General features: G+C 39.3%; 1 protein-coding gene across 1 annotated transcript in view; it reads left to right on the top strand.

The window, feature by feature from the left end:
• The first annotated feature begins 3,185 nt into the window (after positions 1–3,185).
• The window catches only part of BTLA (B and T lymphocyte associated), a 32,223-nt gene continuing 20,385 nt past the window's right edge, over positions 3,186–15,023 (top strand). Inside the window, exon 1 of the mRNA XM_058555779.1 lies at positions 3,186–3,487. Coding sequence (XP_058411762.1) covers positions 3,400–3,487 — 88 coding nt within the window. The 5' untranslated portion in view covers positions 3,186–3,399. The remainder of the gene's footprint in view (positions 3,488–15,023) is intronic.

Genomic DNA, 15,023 nt, shown 5'->3' with positions numbered 1-15,023 from the left:
TTACTTCAGAGTCTTGATCTCAATGCAACAATGACTCCTATTAGCAAATAAACATTTTCAACTTGCTCCACCATCATTATTTTTTGGCTTATTAATTCAGGGCTTCCTGGTGTCCATCTTGTCCAAAAGAAAGCCTTTGTTTCAAGCATAATTGTAGAAGCAATTTACTGATCACTGCATGCATTACCTCAGTTAACCAACACAGATAAATATTATTACCAATTGTTTTCTACAGCACAGGAAATTGAGTGTGGAGCAGATTTGGTTCTCTGGAAGCAGACGCTGAGATAGATTATGGATCAACACCTGTGAAAGGAAGGGGGCAGAAGCAAGACTGGGCAGTGGAAGGAGTCAAACTGTGATATAAGCCTGACATAACCTTGGTTGACTCAACTAGGAGCTCTGGGTCAAGTATTGCCCATCAGCACCCCATGCGAGGCAGAAATGGCCAGCCCTTGACACACTTCCCTTGCTCCATCACTGGATGCAGGCAGTCAAGGAAAAGCACGATCTTGGACAAGATGAGTTTCAACTGAGCAGACAGAGAAGGAATTTACACCTGGAAGCTATCTGCTAACTGCATTCTCCATAGCTAAGAGCAAAGCTGTCCTTGAAGGGGGATCTGAGTGGTGCATCTCTGTGTCTACCACAGACTCTAAGAATCTAGGAAACCTATGAAAGATTCTACAGCTTGTAAGTAGCAAAGATTTGATACCAAGTTTTTGTGACTCAAAAGTCTACCCTCCCCACCAATGCATAAGTGGTTTCCAAATAGCCATTCGAACCAGCTGTATCAGAATCACCTTGGGAGATTTCTTTAAAATAGGGATGTTTGACCCAATCTTGTGACATTCTCATTCAATGGATGTGGATGTGATCCAGGAATCCCATCCAGTTTATAAAAAGTTTCCAGGCTGATTCTAAAGTACAGTCATACACAGAAACCTTTGGTCTCAATAACATGGATGGGGAGAGGACACCAAGTAGAAGAATGGAAAGGTTGTAGACACTGGACTACACGAGTGGCAGAAGTTGTACAGTGTTTGTGGGGTGTTAAAAAATTCAGAACCAAGATTCATTCCTCTGGGCTGACGTTGTTTAATGTAAGTGGCAAGACCCCCCCAGGACACTTCATCTTGATTTGTAATTGCTGTTCCTCTGATCACCCTGGACTGAAAATACTGGAGGAAGTGCAGCTGCTTCATGATTCGTGAAAGCAACTGAGTCTGTAAGTGAATGGAAGAAGTTGCCCTCTGAGTAGCTCCTAAGATGTTCGCAAAAGAATTTGAAGATGCCAAATTCTATTTTGCTTTTTGTCTTTCACCATAAAATTGGAGATAGGTTCATGTTTTTAAAATTGTTTCTAAAATACCATACAATCACTTTTAAGAACGTAGTAAATTCTTTAAATTTAAACATTTAAATAAAGAGTATAATTTTCTGATCAAATAGTACATGATTATAACGGGACAAGGGTCAAGATAGAAGCTTAATTCTAGATGAGGTATAGATTTGAAGGAAAATTCGTTGCTGAGCTAACAAACTTCTGAGCCAGGCTTCTTTCAATTCTTATTTACTAGAATAAAGACAGGAGTCAGATTCTGAGGGAGGATTTGTCTACAGTGCTGCTCTCAGGACTCCAACTGTCGCAGAATAAAGGGCCAGTTATGCTGATAAAAGTAACAAAATAGATATCTTTTTAAAACTACATTAGATGTTACATAAAGTTTTTTTCCAGATTTTATCTAATTAGCATGGGCTTTTTTATATGAGAAAATCTTTAAAACAGTGAATCATAAGGGTTTTATGCTGAGATAAAGTTTATATGACTTTTCTCTGGTTTGGGACAATATCTATGAGAAAATCTTTAAAACAGTGAATCATAAGGGTTTTATGCTGAGATAAAGTTTATATGACTTTTTTCTGGTTTGGGACAATATCCTGAGATCCTTGGCTTATGGTTTATGGCTTTTGACCTCTGGAACTGCTTTAAAGGGACAATGAGCCTTGCGTCAGCTGCCGCGGGATGTTTGCACTCTACCTGGAGCACGGGAAAGAAAGTTGTATAAATGCTGCATAAATATTTCACAGGATGTTTACTTGATAATAATGGAAGTTCTAAGAAGCTATGTATAGTTACTCTATGTTAACGCTGTGGTGTTTGAAATGCATAAATATTTAAGTTCCAACACTAAGGGTTGATATGAGGAAATTATAGTACGGGTTGTTTGAGCTCTTTAAACTCAGGAAGAGTGGCTCATTCATCTTTTTGCCTCCAACCATTGCACAATGTCTATTTGAATCAATGAATACCTAATTGTTTTTTAACCTTAGGTATTTAAAACTATTGAAGTTTGGCCTTGGAAGAAAATCACCAACCTCTGAGAGAAAGACTTACAAAACAACTTCTGTCAATGACCACAGATATCACAAATTTCGATTTCTCATTTGGAATCTTAAATGTGCAAAGTTAGTTAGCTTCTATGATTAGAAGATAAGCTATTTATTAAAAGTAGCCTTGGAGAAAACAGTCCCACGTCGACCCTGAGCTATCTGATCTTGAACTTTTCCATTTCTTCCTTTATTGTTTCTATTCTATTTAATCCAGATAATAACCACATGAAGAATGTTGAAAACGGAAGTTTCCTTTAACTGCTATTCAAGATGTCATTTAGCTCGGAACTTTATTATTTAGAGAGAACATATAGCCAATACTAACGATGATCTTGTTCCACTGATATTTATCTACAGATTAAAGACACTTGCCCTTCCCTCATCTGTTGAGGAAGTGCTTCCTGTCACTCATATTCTCCATAACCTCAGACAAATCTCCACTGGTTTAATGACAATAAGCATTCATCTTACTGTGACATGATATTTGGGAAGAAAAATCTAAAATCTTTTACATAAAAGAAGTTTCGTAATCACAAGCTATGAGAAGGGAGAAAATGTATACTTACCATAGGTACTTTTTACCGTGAATTTCCTGACCTTGATTTGATTAAAATCTCAACCTAAAGATTGCAACAATAAAGATTTCTTTAGAGTTTAATTGCTCATTTCACTGAACTTTGAATGAGAAAAACCTCAGTGTGGGGCAAAAAAGGTGGTAAGCGGAAGGAGAAGTTAAGGACTGAGCTGCTTTGCAGATCAGAACACTTGAAAGTGAACAGCCAATGCGACAAGAAAGAAAACCACAGAGCAGAGTACCACGTAGTCTTTCTGTTCACTTTGTTTCAGAAACTCTTCAGGCTCTTCCTACTGTCCTCTTCCACCTCCTCTCTTCTCTATTTCACAGATGTCGCTGAGGCAGGTGACCTGATCCAAACCTGAAGAATTCAGGGGAGGAAGGGAAGCCTTCTGCTTGAGAAACTTTTCCATCCTTGATATACACAGGAAATGAAGACATCACCTGCCATGCTTGGAATTGGGAAATTGTTTTGGGTCCTCTTCCTGATCCCACATTTGGGCATCTGGAGTATCGACGGTAAGGCAGCTACTCAGATTATGTCTTGTTTTATTTCTCAGGGGTTGTAGGAGGCAATGTTTCCCTCTTTTGATCTCAGTAGGATGTAGTGTTTAGGTCAAGAGGATAACGGTAGATGAAACCAAGTAGTTAGATTTTTTCACTGAAGACGTTATAGGACATAAACCAAATTAGAACATGGTATTCAAATTATGGCTTGGCTGATTTTCTTAAAAAACATGTTCTGATGATAAGAAAAGAGAATTGGGTGGATATTATAAATAGTAAAGTACAAATTTATCACGACTACTAGCAAAAATACTCTGGATGCCGTACTGGTGGTGAATAAATAGCTTGTTCTTTCCAAACTGAGGCTAGCAGAGTGTTGTAGTGCTCAGTTGTGTAGGCTAGGTGTTGGATAACTGGGGTTATAGCTGACTCCATGGTTGCTCTTTAATAATGTCGCTAAGTAAAATCTCACGACTTGCTTCAGTGGGGTGTGTGCTTTGAGAATACTGAATGAGAAAATGCTGAGAAATACAGGATTGGAGCATTCCGCCATTGCTTCTATTATATTGAAAGAGAATGGTCCCTACTTGGGTGCCATTTGATGCAGAAAACAGCATGGATTCTGGATAGATGACGTTTGGCCACTTCTACAAAGATTTTATGCAGACAAAAAAGCAATTTCTTCCTTCTGGTGAGTTCACTTGCTCCCTTACATTGACACAGGGCCCTGCTTATCGTCAAGGGGGAAGGACTGCAAATAGCCAGCAGAAATTTCTGATTTTCCTCAGGTCTGGTTTCAAATACCCTGTCTTGTGATCCCCACAAGGACGCATAGTCGTATCAGTTTGTGTGCTATGGATTTAAATCAGAAAATATGGTTGCTGAAATCCTATAGAATGTCATCTTCAATTCTAGAAGTGTGTGGTTTTAAATTTGTCTTCGTGATGCCAAGATAGCACACAACTAGATACAAAGTAAAAATTCCCTCAATCATCTAAGCATTTTTATGTTTGCAAGTATTTGGTATTTCGTTGCTTAGGTGCTTAGATGGCTAACTGGATTTTTCACTTTCCATCAGATGCCTACAATCACACAGCTACAATTGGAGTCAGATATTATTAAACAGAATTCATACCAACTTGAAGAATATATAAACTATTCTCTGTGAAGTGAAGTAAAAGAATTTTCAGTGCTATATCACACTGGGAATGGGATACACCTTCTATTCCTCCTCCCAGAGTGCTTACAAAAATGGACTCGGGTGTTAGGATTGGGTTCATTTACTGGCTCTGCTGCTTACTGTGTGACTCTCGTTTATTATCCTTAGTTTTCTCATTTGTAACAGAGAGATAATAATTGTACCTAAATTATGGGCCTATTGTGAAGACGATAAATGTAGTAACACGGGTAAAGTTCTTGGCAGAGTAAGTGCATATACTGAAAGTTTGATAAGTGTTAATGGTATTTTTGCCAATATTCTTTTCACCAAGCAACTTCACAAAATTCAATTAAATGAGAAGTAAGTTTTAGCCTTATCATTTAAAATAGTTGAGTTTTTAAACAAAACAAAATGAATAAATCAAATAAATTGTGCAATATATTTAGCCCAAAATATAGTGAATCAAATTATTTGGAAAATGAAAATTCCTTTGTCCAAGGGAAGGCTTGGACAAAGTACTGGCCAGGTATCTTAGATAGTAGTTGATGGCTTGCCACACTACTTGCATTAAATTAAGGATACAGGTTGAGATAAATGTTTGGTGAGATTTGTTCTCCCAGACAGAGCTGATGGCTCTATCCCGTAAAACCACATTAATTTTAATCTTTATATCTTGGGGATTTTCTATGATTTACTCAATTATTGCATCATTTACACTGGCAAAGTTTCAAAATAGTTAAAAGAAAATTTTCCTGCCCCTCTTCAAAGCAATGTGAGGTCTGTGTGCCTCTTTTCAGGAATGAGGCTGCATCCATAATAAGGTTGGGAAAAATGTAATTTCTACAAACTCCCTGTTCCAGGTCCTTCTTTACAATGAAATTATGCTTGCTTGCTTTTTGTGTTTCTCAAAAAAATTAGAGGGAACTCTGCCCCTCAATATCTAGCCTAAGATTTCTGTCCTGAAGAAAGTAATAGAAGTGTCAGCACCTTCCCTTCGTGGACAGATGGACAGGCTATGCTGACAAGAATTAGGCTGCAGGAAGAGACATCCCTACCCAGTCGTCAATGAGCAGCTCCAGTTGTGAGGCTCTGGACCACTTGTTCAGTTGAGGATCAACCGAGGAGTCCACCTTCCATCAGGCGGGAGCATTGCAGTTAATGTCTGGATATTGCCTGGAACTATATATGATCCGGAATGAAGGCAGTAGGAAATATTTGATGGATCACTACTTATTGTGATAAAAAATAATCCTAATATGGTCTAGTACCGGAGGACACTTAGAGTTTGGCTCCCTGGAGAACACAGTAGTTAGAGCCAAGTGTCCATTTGGGTTTTGCCTGTGTCCTCTTTCCCCTTTATTGCGATGGTTCAGCATGGTCCATGGATCCACACCCCACCTCCCATGCAGATTGTGTTGCTCCACCCTGAACTGGCCACATCCTTGGGTCAGAGCACAAACATTAGGCCAGAAAGTGCTTTGCATCTGTCTATCATTCTGTGAAGTTCTAGTTTGTAGCACAATGTCTTTATCAGGCTTGTTTCTATGGCTCTAGCTATTTATTTCTATTGAAATGTGCGCATGGTATTCTAGAGATAGAGCTCTCTTTGTCTTTGCCAAATGCTTGTGCATTGTTATTACGAAAATGCCTGCCACAAAATATGACCCCCTTTTACGTTAATGTCTCGGAATACATTCTGCAGCTGCATGATTTCCTGGATTAAGGTGTGAAAAGACTAACCCCTGCGCTGATAATAACCTTGAATAGACTTTCCTCACACTGAGAAGCTCTTCAATTAATTGCTGCTTCCTCTGTCCCGCTATCAAAATTTCCTCTATTGTAATGTTGAAGTCAAATGTTGTTTATTTTGCTTCACTGGGACTTTCCTACTTAATTTCCACTATTTGTGAGTTTCACCTTTACTTAGAATTCAGAATTGTTGAAAGAAAAATGTTCACAGGCATCTGTAATCAGATCCAAAAATGAAATCAACCTTTTGCTTTGTTTCTTGGAGAGGCAGTCGTGGGGTGGTTAGGATCAGAGACTCCACAGCCAGACTGCCAGAGATCACTATCCCATCTCTGCCATTTACTGGTTGTGTGACTGTTACCTCTCTGGTTCAGTTTCCTCATCTAAACAATGAGGACATAGTGATATCGACTTTATAGGGTTATTGTATTAAGTGAATTAATTCTTTAAAGCACTTAAAAGAGTGCCTGACACATTAAGTTCTGTGTAAGTTTAGCTAATAATGTTTTTTTTTCCTTTTAGTCCAAAATTTAATTTGCTTAATAATTCCCTTAAAACAGTATTGGGAGACCATCTTTCCTTTGGGGTTGACAAAAGTAGTCTACAAATAACTCTTGATATCATTATCTGCTATCATCCCCAACCACCAAGAAATGATGATACTTTGGGAATCATGCGGTTTGAGTTATTGTGTCAGCGAATTGTTGTATCATATGCAATTTGCTTCACTTTTCTAATGTTCTCCATCCCCTTACCTCAAAATAAGCTCAATATTATTCACCTTTCTAGTATCCTGTCTTGGTTATAGGCTCTGATTTACATGCTTATCTCTATAGAAGAAATTGTGTGCGCATGTCTCTGTGTAGACATGCAGAGGTATCATTTTAGTATGCTCAGAATCTAAGCATGTAGCATTTCAGGTTCCCTTTAAACAGAGTCCAGGAGCGTGTTAGAAGGGCCTTCTAGGCCAGTCATAAGGAAACATCAAGTTTAGCTGGTGGAGCTCTCTAACTTCTCTTTTTCTCCTTCCTGATGGCCGTCTTTATCTAATGAGCACAACCTGGAACTCACATACGTCACAAACAGCCCATTGTCCAGAAGTGGCTATCAGGAAGGCTGGGGCATTTAGGTTCTAGCTGGTGGTAATGGCCCCGTTTAATTTTCTTCTACGATAGTAGAAGAGGAGAATTAATATTGGGGGACAATTGGCAGTTTCTACCCACATAGATATTGTTAATTATCTTCTACGGCTTTGAAAATGCTGGTGAACTTCAGCGTGATCTATGTAGTAGAATGTATTAGGAAGGCAAAGAAGTATCTATGAAAGAGGTGGGGATGGACTTTCTCTGTGTCTTTCCAATAACACATAACTTACACTTTACTGTGAGCATCATAAGTAACCACTCTATCACTGAAGGCAATATTTAGAAATACCCATGTTGGTTTCTGATAAAATGCCAAATGCTCTCTTTGATCCACAGCTTGTAAGAGATGCTCTAGGCTTTTACTGCCCTACTTTTCTTCCTTAAGGCACTGTGACCAAGGTGGAGGGCCTGGCATATCTGAAGGACAGGGCCCACCTGTAGTAGGCAGTCAAAGTCTCCTCTGGCCAGAACTAGTCTCTAAATTGTCAACACAGATCATCGTTCTTTAGGGCTCATTAAATTGGCTAAAAACTTTTGCTATTTTAGGGAGATAATTACACATTGGCCAGTGAACACCCCAATGGATGCTCATCCTTGTCACATAGGGTGGGCAGGACTCTGAAGGAATGGAACACATGTGAATTCTCTGGCCTGGGGAGACAAAGGCAGTGACCAATAGGGTAGAACTGCAAGGGGACATTTGTCACTTGGTAGAAATATAATTAAAAACTACTGAGAGAAAGCTTGGAAAAGTATCCAAAGACAAAGATTTTTTTATTTCCCAGTTTTGACCAAGGCCAGCCTTGCTGGTTAGTATAATTCTATAGAAATTCATCTCTCAGATAAAAGGACATTTTTCTATGAGATGTATTGCCTTTTCTCTATTATATTTGTTTGCCTGATGTACACACCAGTCATTATGCATCACTGCTGATCCCTGAATGCAGCTGGGAATAACTGTTCAGAGCAGAGGGACTTGGGGCAGACTTTCTGGGTTTCCATCTTGTCTCTGCCACCTACAGGCATTTCTCAACTGCTGTTCTCAATTCCCTAAATTCATCCTATCTAAGAAATAATAACACCTGGCATTTACTGTTGTTTATTATAAGCCAAGCATAGTGCTAAGAACTCTTCCTATATGTTCCATTTACTTTCACAATTACCCTGCCAGATAAGAGCTTGTGCTTTGGAGTTAGCCATGCCTGGGTTCACATCCTGGTCCTGGCTCTGCCTCCCACTGGCTGGTGATGTTGAGCAAGTGGCTTAGCTTGTCTAATACTTGGTTTCCCCAACTTAAAAATAAAGATGATAGAGCCAGCCACGGTTGCCTAGTGGTTAAGTTCCATGTGTTCTGCTTTGGTGGCCCAGGTTCAGCTCCCAGGTGTGGACCTACACCATTTGTCGCTCAGTGACCAGGCTGTGGCAGTGGCTCATATACAAAATAGAAGAAGATTGGCAACAGATGTTAGCTCAGGGCGACTCTTCCTCAGCAAAAATAAATAAATAAATAAAGATAATAATCGTAACTAACCTCGTAAAATTGTGAAGATCAAATGAAACAATATGTATGGTACCTAAAAGTAAATAGCACATAATAAGAACTCAAAAAATATTAGTCATATCCTGTAATTTCTTCCGGTCAGGAGGATCTAGAATGGATCTATAGCACTTGGATAACGCGAGATGCGGTGTACCTGTGAGCAAGTGGCAATGAATGTGAAGCAGTGATTCTGGAGGTGATCTCCCAAATGTGACAAACTACCCATGTGCTATCTGACCTGATGATCACTAAAGCTCTTGGCTTGTCCTGTTCTTTAATACCTCGAAGAGAGGAAATGGCACAGGTGTTTTGTAAGCTTTGCTAATTGTGAGACAAAACTATGGCAAACACTAGAATGACTGTTTCAAGGCAAAACAATTTCAGAATTATCCCAAACTAGATAAAACCAAGAGATATATGGTTTAAAGTCTTAAATTGCTCAATATAACTAGATTGAAAAGATAGTCTTCAAATTTTCCCTCCAAATAGTCATATCACACTGTGAGAAATTCCAGCCCTAGAATAAACTGCTTCAAAGTGTGCTAAATAAGTACTACATGAAAACGAACTTAAAGAACAGTTTCACATGCCATTAAAAGGAGATTTTTAAAGAGGAAATAGTAATAATATAGAAAATGATTGTGAAAATTCTCTCAATTTTCTTGTTTCGTGGTCTTTGTTTTTTAAGTGAAGGGAGTAAATATGGATTCATACCATGTGTATGCTTGGTGTGAAGTTAATTCTTCCCAGTTCTGTTTTTGCTAAAGGAACTTTACATTACATGAGTGTCTCTGTGTGTGTGTGTGTGTATGTTTGTGTGTATGTGTGCATGTGTGTGTGTGTTTAGACAAGGAGGAGATGCCTAACCCTGTCTAAAGACCAATATCAGACAATATCCACAGAGAAGAAGAAAAACTTAAACTATTATCTCACACTGCTTCTATATCTGTGATCTGTATTACATTTCATGTTGTCTGTCAGGTAGAGGTATGTGAATATCTTTCATCTCACAGTAGGGACTAAGGCACAGTCAGTTTTCATTGTACCCCTGATATCAAGTCACAGGGTTTTCTTTAAACTAACAATGGTCACCTTTTACAATAGAAGCTCTGATTTTAACATATATATGTGTGTATCAAATTTCCCCAGGAATTCCTAGCACCTCTGGGAATATCTGTCTTGTGTGGTGGGTTTGTTTACCACAGAGTTAGAGTAATAAGTTTAATCAATACTACATAATATGACATTAAATTAGTGGCGTCTGTATGAGTTGGAACTCCCCCACCCTCATCTCCTGTCACCACATTTCTGATTTTCTGAGTCTACGCCAGCTAGCTTATGATGGGAAGTGTGCCGTGTGGGCTCCTGCTGCTGTGCGTGTGATTCCCTAAGGCTGTGCAGGTGGATGTCCTTCCAGGATCTTTGATGTGTGATTACATGGATGCTGTTGCTGTGCGTGGAGTGGCCCTGGCTATACTCAAGTCACTGCCTCATGGGACCACTAAACCGGCACCAATTTGCAAGGGAAGAGGCACTTGTGTCCCTTCTTGCTGGTCATCATATCTCCCCTGCCCTTCATGCCAGCCCTGTGAAGTAAGACTCATTACACCATCAGCATCCTTGGAGGCCTGTTTTCCCCCTGAGTCTGAAGATTCTCTCCTTCTGTAGCCTCCCCACCACGTGTCTGAAGTTTTCGTTTGTTGTTTGTCTACCATAGTATCTTCTAATAGAAGCTGAAATCCAGGTTCACGTCGCAGAAAATTATTGGTATATCGTACCTTTCATAATCATTTTAGTTTTTTAGAAATTATTTGTTTACACTTTTATGTTCAACTCTAACTCTGTCTAGCTCAAGTTAAGGCAGTCTACATTCATTAGTCATTCATTTCTTTCAGAGACTGTAACTAACCATTTTGAACTTTTCATAAATATGGAAAGATTTTTCAGTGGAGAGTGAGTCTCAGTTGGGATTTTCCTCATGGTAATAGTTATAAACAAGGCATATGCTCTTTAAAATATGAAATAATTAGGGCTGGCCCAGTGGCGTAGCAGTTAAGTTTGCATGTTCCACTTCGGCGGCCCGGGGTTTGCCGGTTTGGATCCTGGGCGTGGACCTACTCACTGCTCATTAAGCCATGCTGGCGTCCCACATAGAAGAGCTACAACTCTACAGCTATGATATACAACTATGTACTGAGGCTTTGGGGAGGAAAAAAAAAAAAGAGGAAGATTGACAACAGATGTTAGCACAGGGCCGGTTGTCCTCAAAAAAAATGAAAGAATTGTATTTTATCTAAGATTCATAAACACAAACCCCTTTTTTTAAGAGCTAATAGGTTTCACAAGTTACCTACCCTCTTCAGCTCCTGATGGTATTTATACCTGCAGCTACCCTTGCTCAGCTGGAAGGTGCTAGATCGTGTAGTTGTTTGTGGCTGGCATGCCTTTCTGATTGACTGATCTGAGTGTCTGGGTGACCATGGAGTGTCGCTTGTTAAATTTTTTATTTTTTTTTGGTGAGAGAGATTCGCTCTGAACTAACATCTGTTGCCAATCTTCTTCTTCTTTTTTTTTTTTTTTGCTTGAGGAAGATTAGCCCTGAGCTAACGTCTGTGCCATTCTTCCTCTATTTTGTATGTGGGTCTCCACCACAGCATGGTGGACAAGTGGTGTAGGTCTGCACCTGGGATCTGAACTCATGAACTGGGGCCACGAAAGTGGAGCATGCCAGACCTAACCGCTGTGCCACGGGGCCGGCCCCTAAATATTTTGAATATCACACCTGAGTGGACATAAATCAGGCCTTCCCACACTGCATACTTGTGAGGTCTAGTTTTTCTTTAGTGGTTATAACTTAACCACTACCGGGTATGTTGAGGATACATACATTCTTCATCTCAGTGCCTGTTAGCCCATCTCTCTAAGAACTAGGCTGTGTCTGCTCTGTGCCCTCAGTGCACAGAGAGCATTAGTCAGAGTTGTGAACAGGACATTTTTCTCTTCATGTAGCTCTTTCTGTTTGGTCTCAGAGTGCTTCATACCTTCTCACTTTTATACCTTTTCTAAGGCTATCTCCTTCTGCAGAGATATGTATCATCCCATCAAGAAGGTCATAGACCAGATAGAAATACAGATGCACAAACAAATATTTAATTGTAATAGAATGACGCATGTCACATAAAATAGCACGGGACATTCGCCAGGGGGAATATCAAGAGGACTTGGGTTGCTGGAGCATGGGGGTGGAGTAAGTTTGCATAAGAAAGCAGGGGCTAAATGCCATTTGATGAAGTCTGGACATTTTCCTGCAGGCATTAAAGAGTCTCTGCAGGGTTTTAGGAAAAAAATCTTGCAATTAGATTTTCATTTTAAGAATGCAAACTGTGATAGTGACGTGGAGAATGGATTGGGGTGGGGGGAGGGGAGCAAGGCCACGTTTGGAATGTAGAAGACTAGTTGGTAGGCTGACAATAATCCACGTGAAATAGAATGAGTCCAAATTAAGGCAGTGGCATGGAAACAAATTTGAAAGATATTTTGGATGCTGAATGAACTTGGTGACTGATGGAACGGGGCAGTAAAGGGGAAAGAGACCAAGCTGGCTCCCAGGTTCTGCCCCCTGTGATTAGGTAGATGATGGTATTACACTGTGATCATGGGAGGAGAACTAGGTTTGCCCCAGGGTGGGGTTTGGGACAGAGAAGATTGAACCTCCTCCATGAAGCCTGTCCTGATTGACCCAGCCAGAAGGGCCCTCTCCCTTTTGGAGATTTGAAAGCTCTGAGAGATTGCATCTTATCCAAGATAATCAAAGAAAAATCTGATGGGAAAATTGAAGAGCAATGTAAGCCTCTTTCTGCATCCCCTTTGCACTAGAAACTGTCACATTACCAGCCATGGACAGTGGGATGTCCACACTCCAGGATGTGGACATTAAGGAAGTACATTGTCTGTACAGAATTTAAAAGCAATTAAACGTTGGTCTACTTTTAATTATCACCATGTACCAGCAATTCTGAACAATATTAGTGATAAAATACTCCTCCTCCTAAAAATATTTTTGGTCTAAGTTCTAAAAAATTACTACGGTTAGTGCTGCGTTTTAATAATATGTATGTAGGATTCAAATTTGCACATTTTTCAGTACTTCCCCTTTGATAAATGTCACATTCTGTATGAAACTTAACTCAGAAAACTTCCTAGTTTTAGAGTTGGCCCTGAACACATACAAATTCAGCTGCATATGTTCCATTTCAGAGCAAATTCATACTGTTCAGAATCACTCGAGCTTGTCCCAGGCAGTTAGTGCCCCCTCTCCCTGTGGTCGTACATGTTCCTGCATTTAAACAATAGATTTTAAAAAAACAACACCACCACAGTGCTTGTAGAAACAAAGAAACAGAATGTGAGCAGTTTTATTGCTTTCATTCTATGCAATCATTTTGAATATTTACTTGTTCAAAATTTAGAACAGTGCAACAGTATCAACTGCGAGGTGTAATTTTTTATTGATTAGTATCTTTGCAATCGAAATAGAAATACATTCTTCTCTTTAAAGTGTTAATTGTTTTAAAATTGAAGAATGAATCCAGAGAATAAAATTTACATCAGTGGCACAACTTAGTAGTTGCCTAAATTGTATCTTTTGTATAATTTCAGTTTTAATAAAATTTACTTGTTGGTTACTAGAAAATTATTTATGTAAATTAGTATTTCAGACTTTAACTAAAGGATCAAAGTTCATACTGTTTAGGTAGATATAAAAATTATTAAATAAATAGCTGTGAATTTTTCCTTTTTTTTTTTAACTTACATGGGTTTATATATGGAGTTCAATGAAAGAAAATATCCACAGTCTGTGTTTCTTTTCTGGCCATTTTATTGCTTGTATCACTTCATGGTTATTTCTGAAAATATTTTTCTGTATAAAGAAGAGAGTTGTTAAAAATGATGTAGTCTGGGCACCAAATATGCTAGGTACATCCTGACCGTGAAATATACATACGGTAATAATACAGTAGTGATTTTCATAAGCATTTTTAAAATGAGAGACTTCCTAAACCTACAGTCAGTGACTTAAAAAGGGATGCTTCATTGTATGAGAGCCTGGGGATAGTGGACGTGTCGTCCTTTTACTGCACGTATTTATTTAATTATTTTTAGCATTAAAATTCCCTACCGTTAGATATGAATGTTTAAGAAAAACAACAGGAACAATAACAGCAGGGACAACAATAACTAATGTAGGCTGATAAGTCCCAGCCCAAAACAGGTGTGATCTTCATCCCTCTTCAAAAAGTGTTTATTTGGCAAGACAAATCCCTTGGGGACAGCTTTGGCTGTCCTGAGTGTCATGAGATGGATATACATAATTTAGGATAAGCAACAAATTGTCAACTGGCTTGTCAGATGGAAAATTAGAATTGTGCCATTTAGCTGAGTGCATCATTCCTGCACTCTAAACATTAGTTTTAGTCTGAGGGAGATGGTAAGTGTTAATAACTTCTTTGTACAAAGAGAGGGTACTCTTGATGACTTTTAATGCCTGCTGACAAGCCTGCATTCATCTATTCAGTCCTCTGTTCAAGAAAAATTCCTAGGGGCCGGCCCCATGGCTTAGTGGTTAAGCGCGCCAGCTCCGCTGCTGGCAGCCCGGGTTCAGATCCCGGGCACGCACCGCTTCTCCAGCCATGCTGAGGCCGCGTCACACATACAGCAACTGGAAGGATGTGCGGCTATGACATACAACTATCTACTGGGACTTTGGGGGAAAAAAATAAATAAATAAAATCTTTAAAAAAAGAAAAATTCCTATGCCAGTGAATGTGACAGTCAATGATCCTCACCCTGCTGATAGGAATATGCGAGAACCACAGTGATGTTTCTATAATCCTATCGCAAGTCAGTGATGTGGCCAGGACTAACAGCTAGCTCTCTTCTCCACTCCTAACCCAT

This window comes from Diceros bicornis, chromosome 15 (genome assembly GCF_020826845.1).
Source record: "Diceros bicornis minor isolate mBicDic1 chromosome 15, mDicBic1.mat.cur, whole genome shotgun sequence".
Lineage (NCBI taxonomy): Eukaryota > Metazoa > Chordata > Mammalia > Perissodactyla > Rhinocerotidae > Diceros > Diceros bicornis.
Note: the sequence above shows the minus strand (reverse complement) of the source record. Positions and strands in the feature narration are given on the sequence as shown.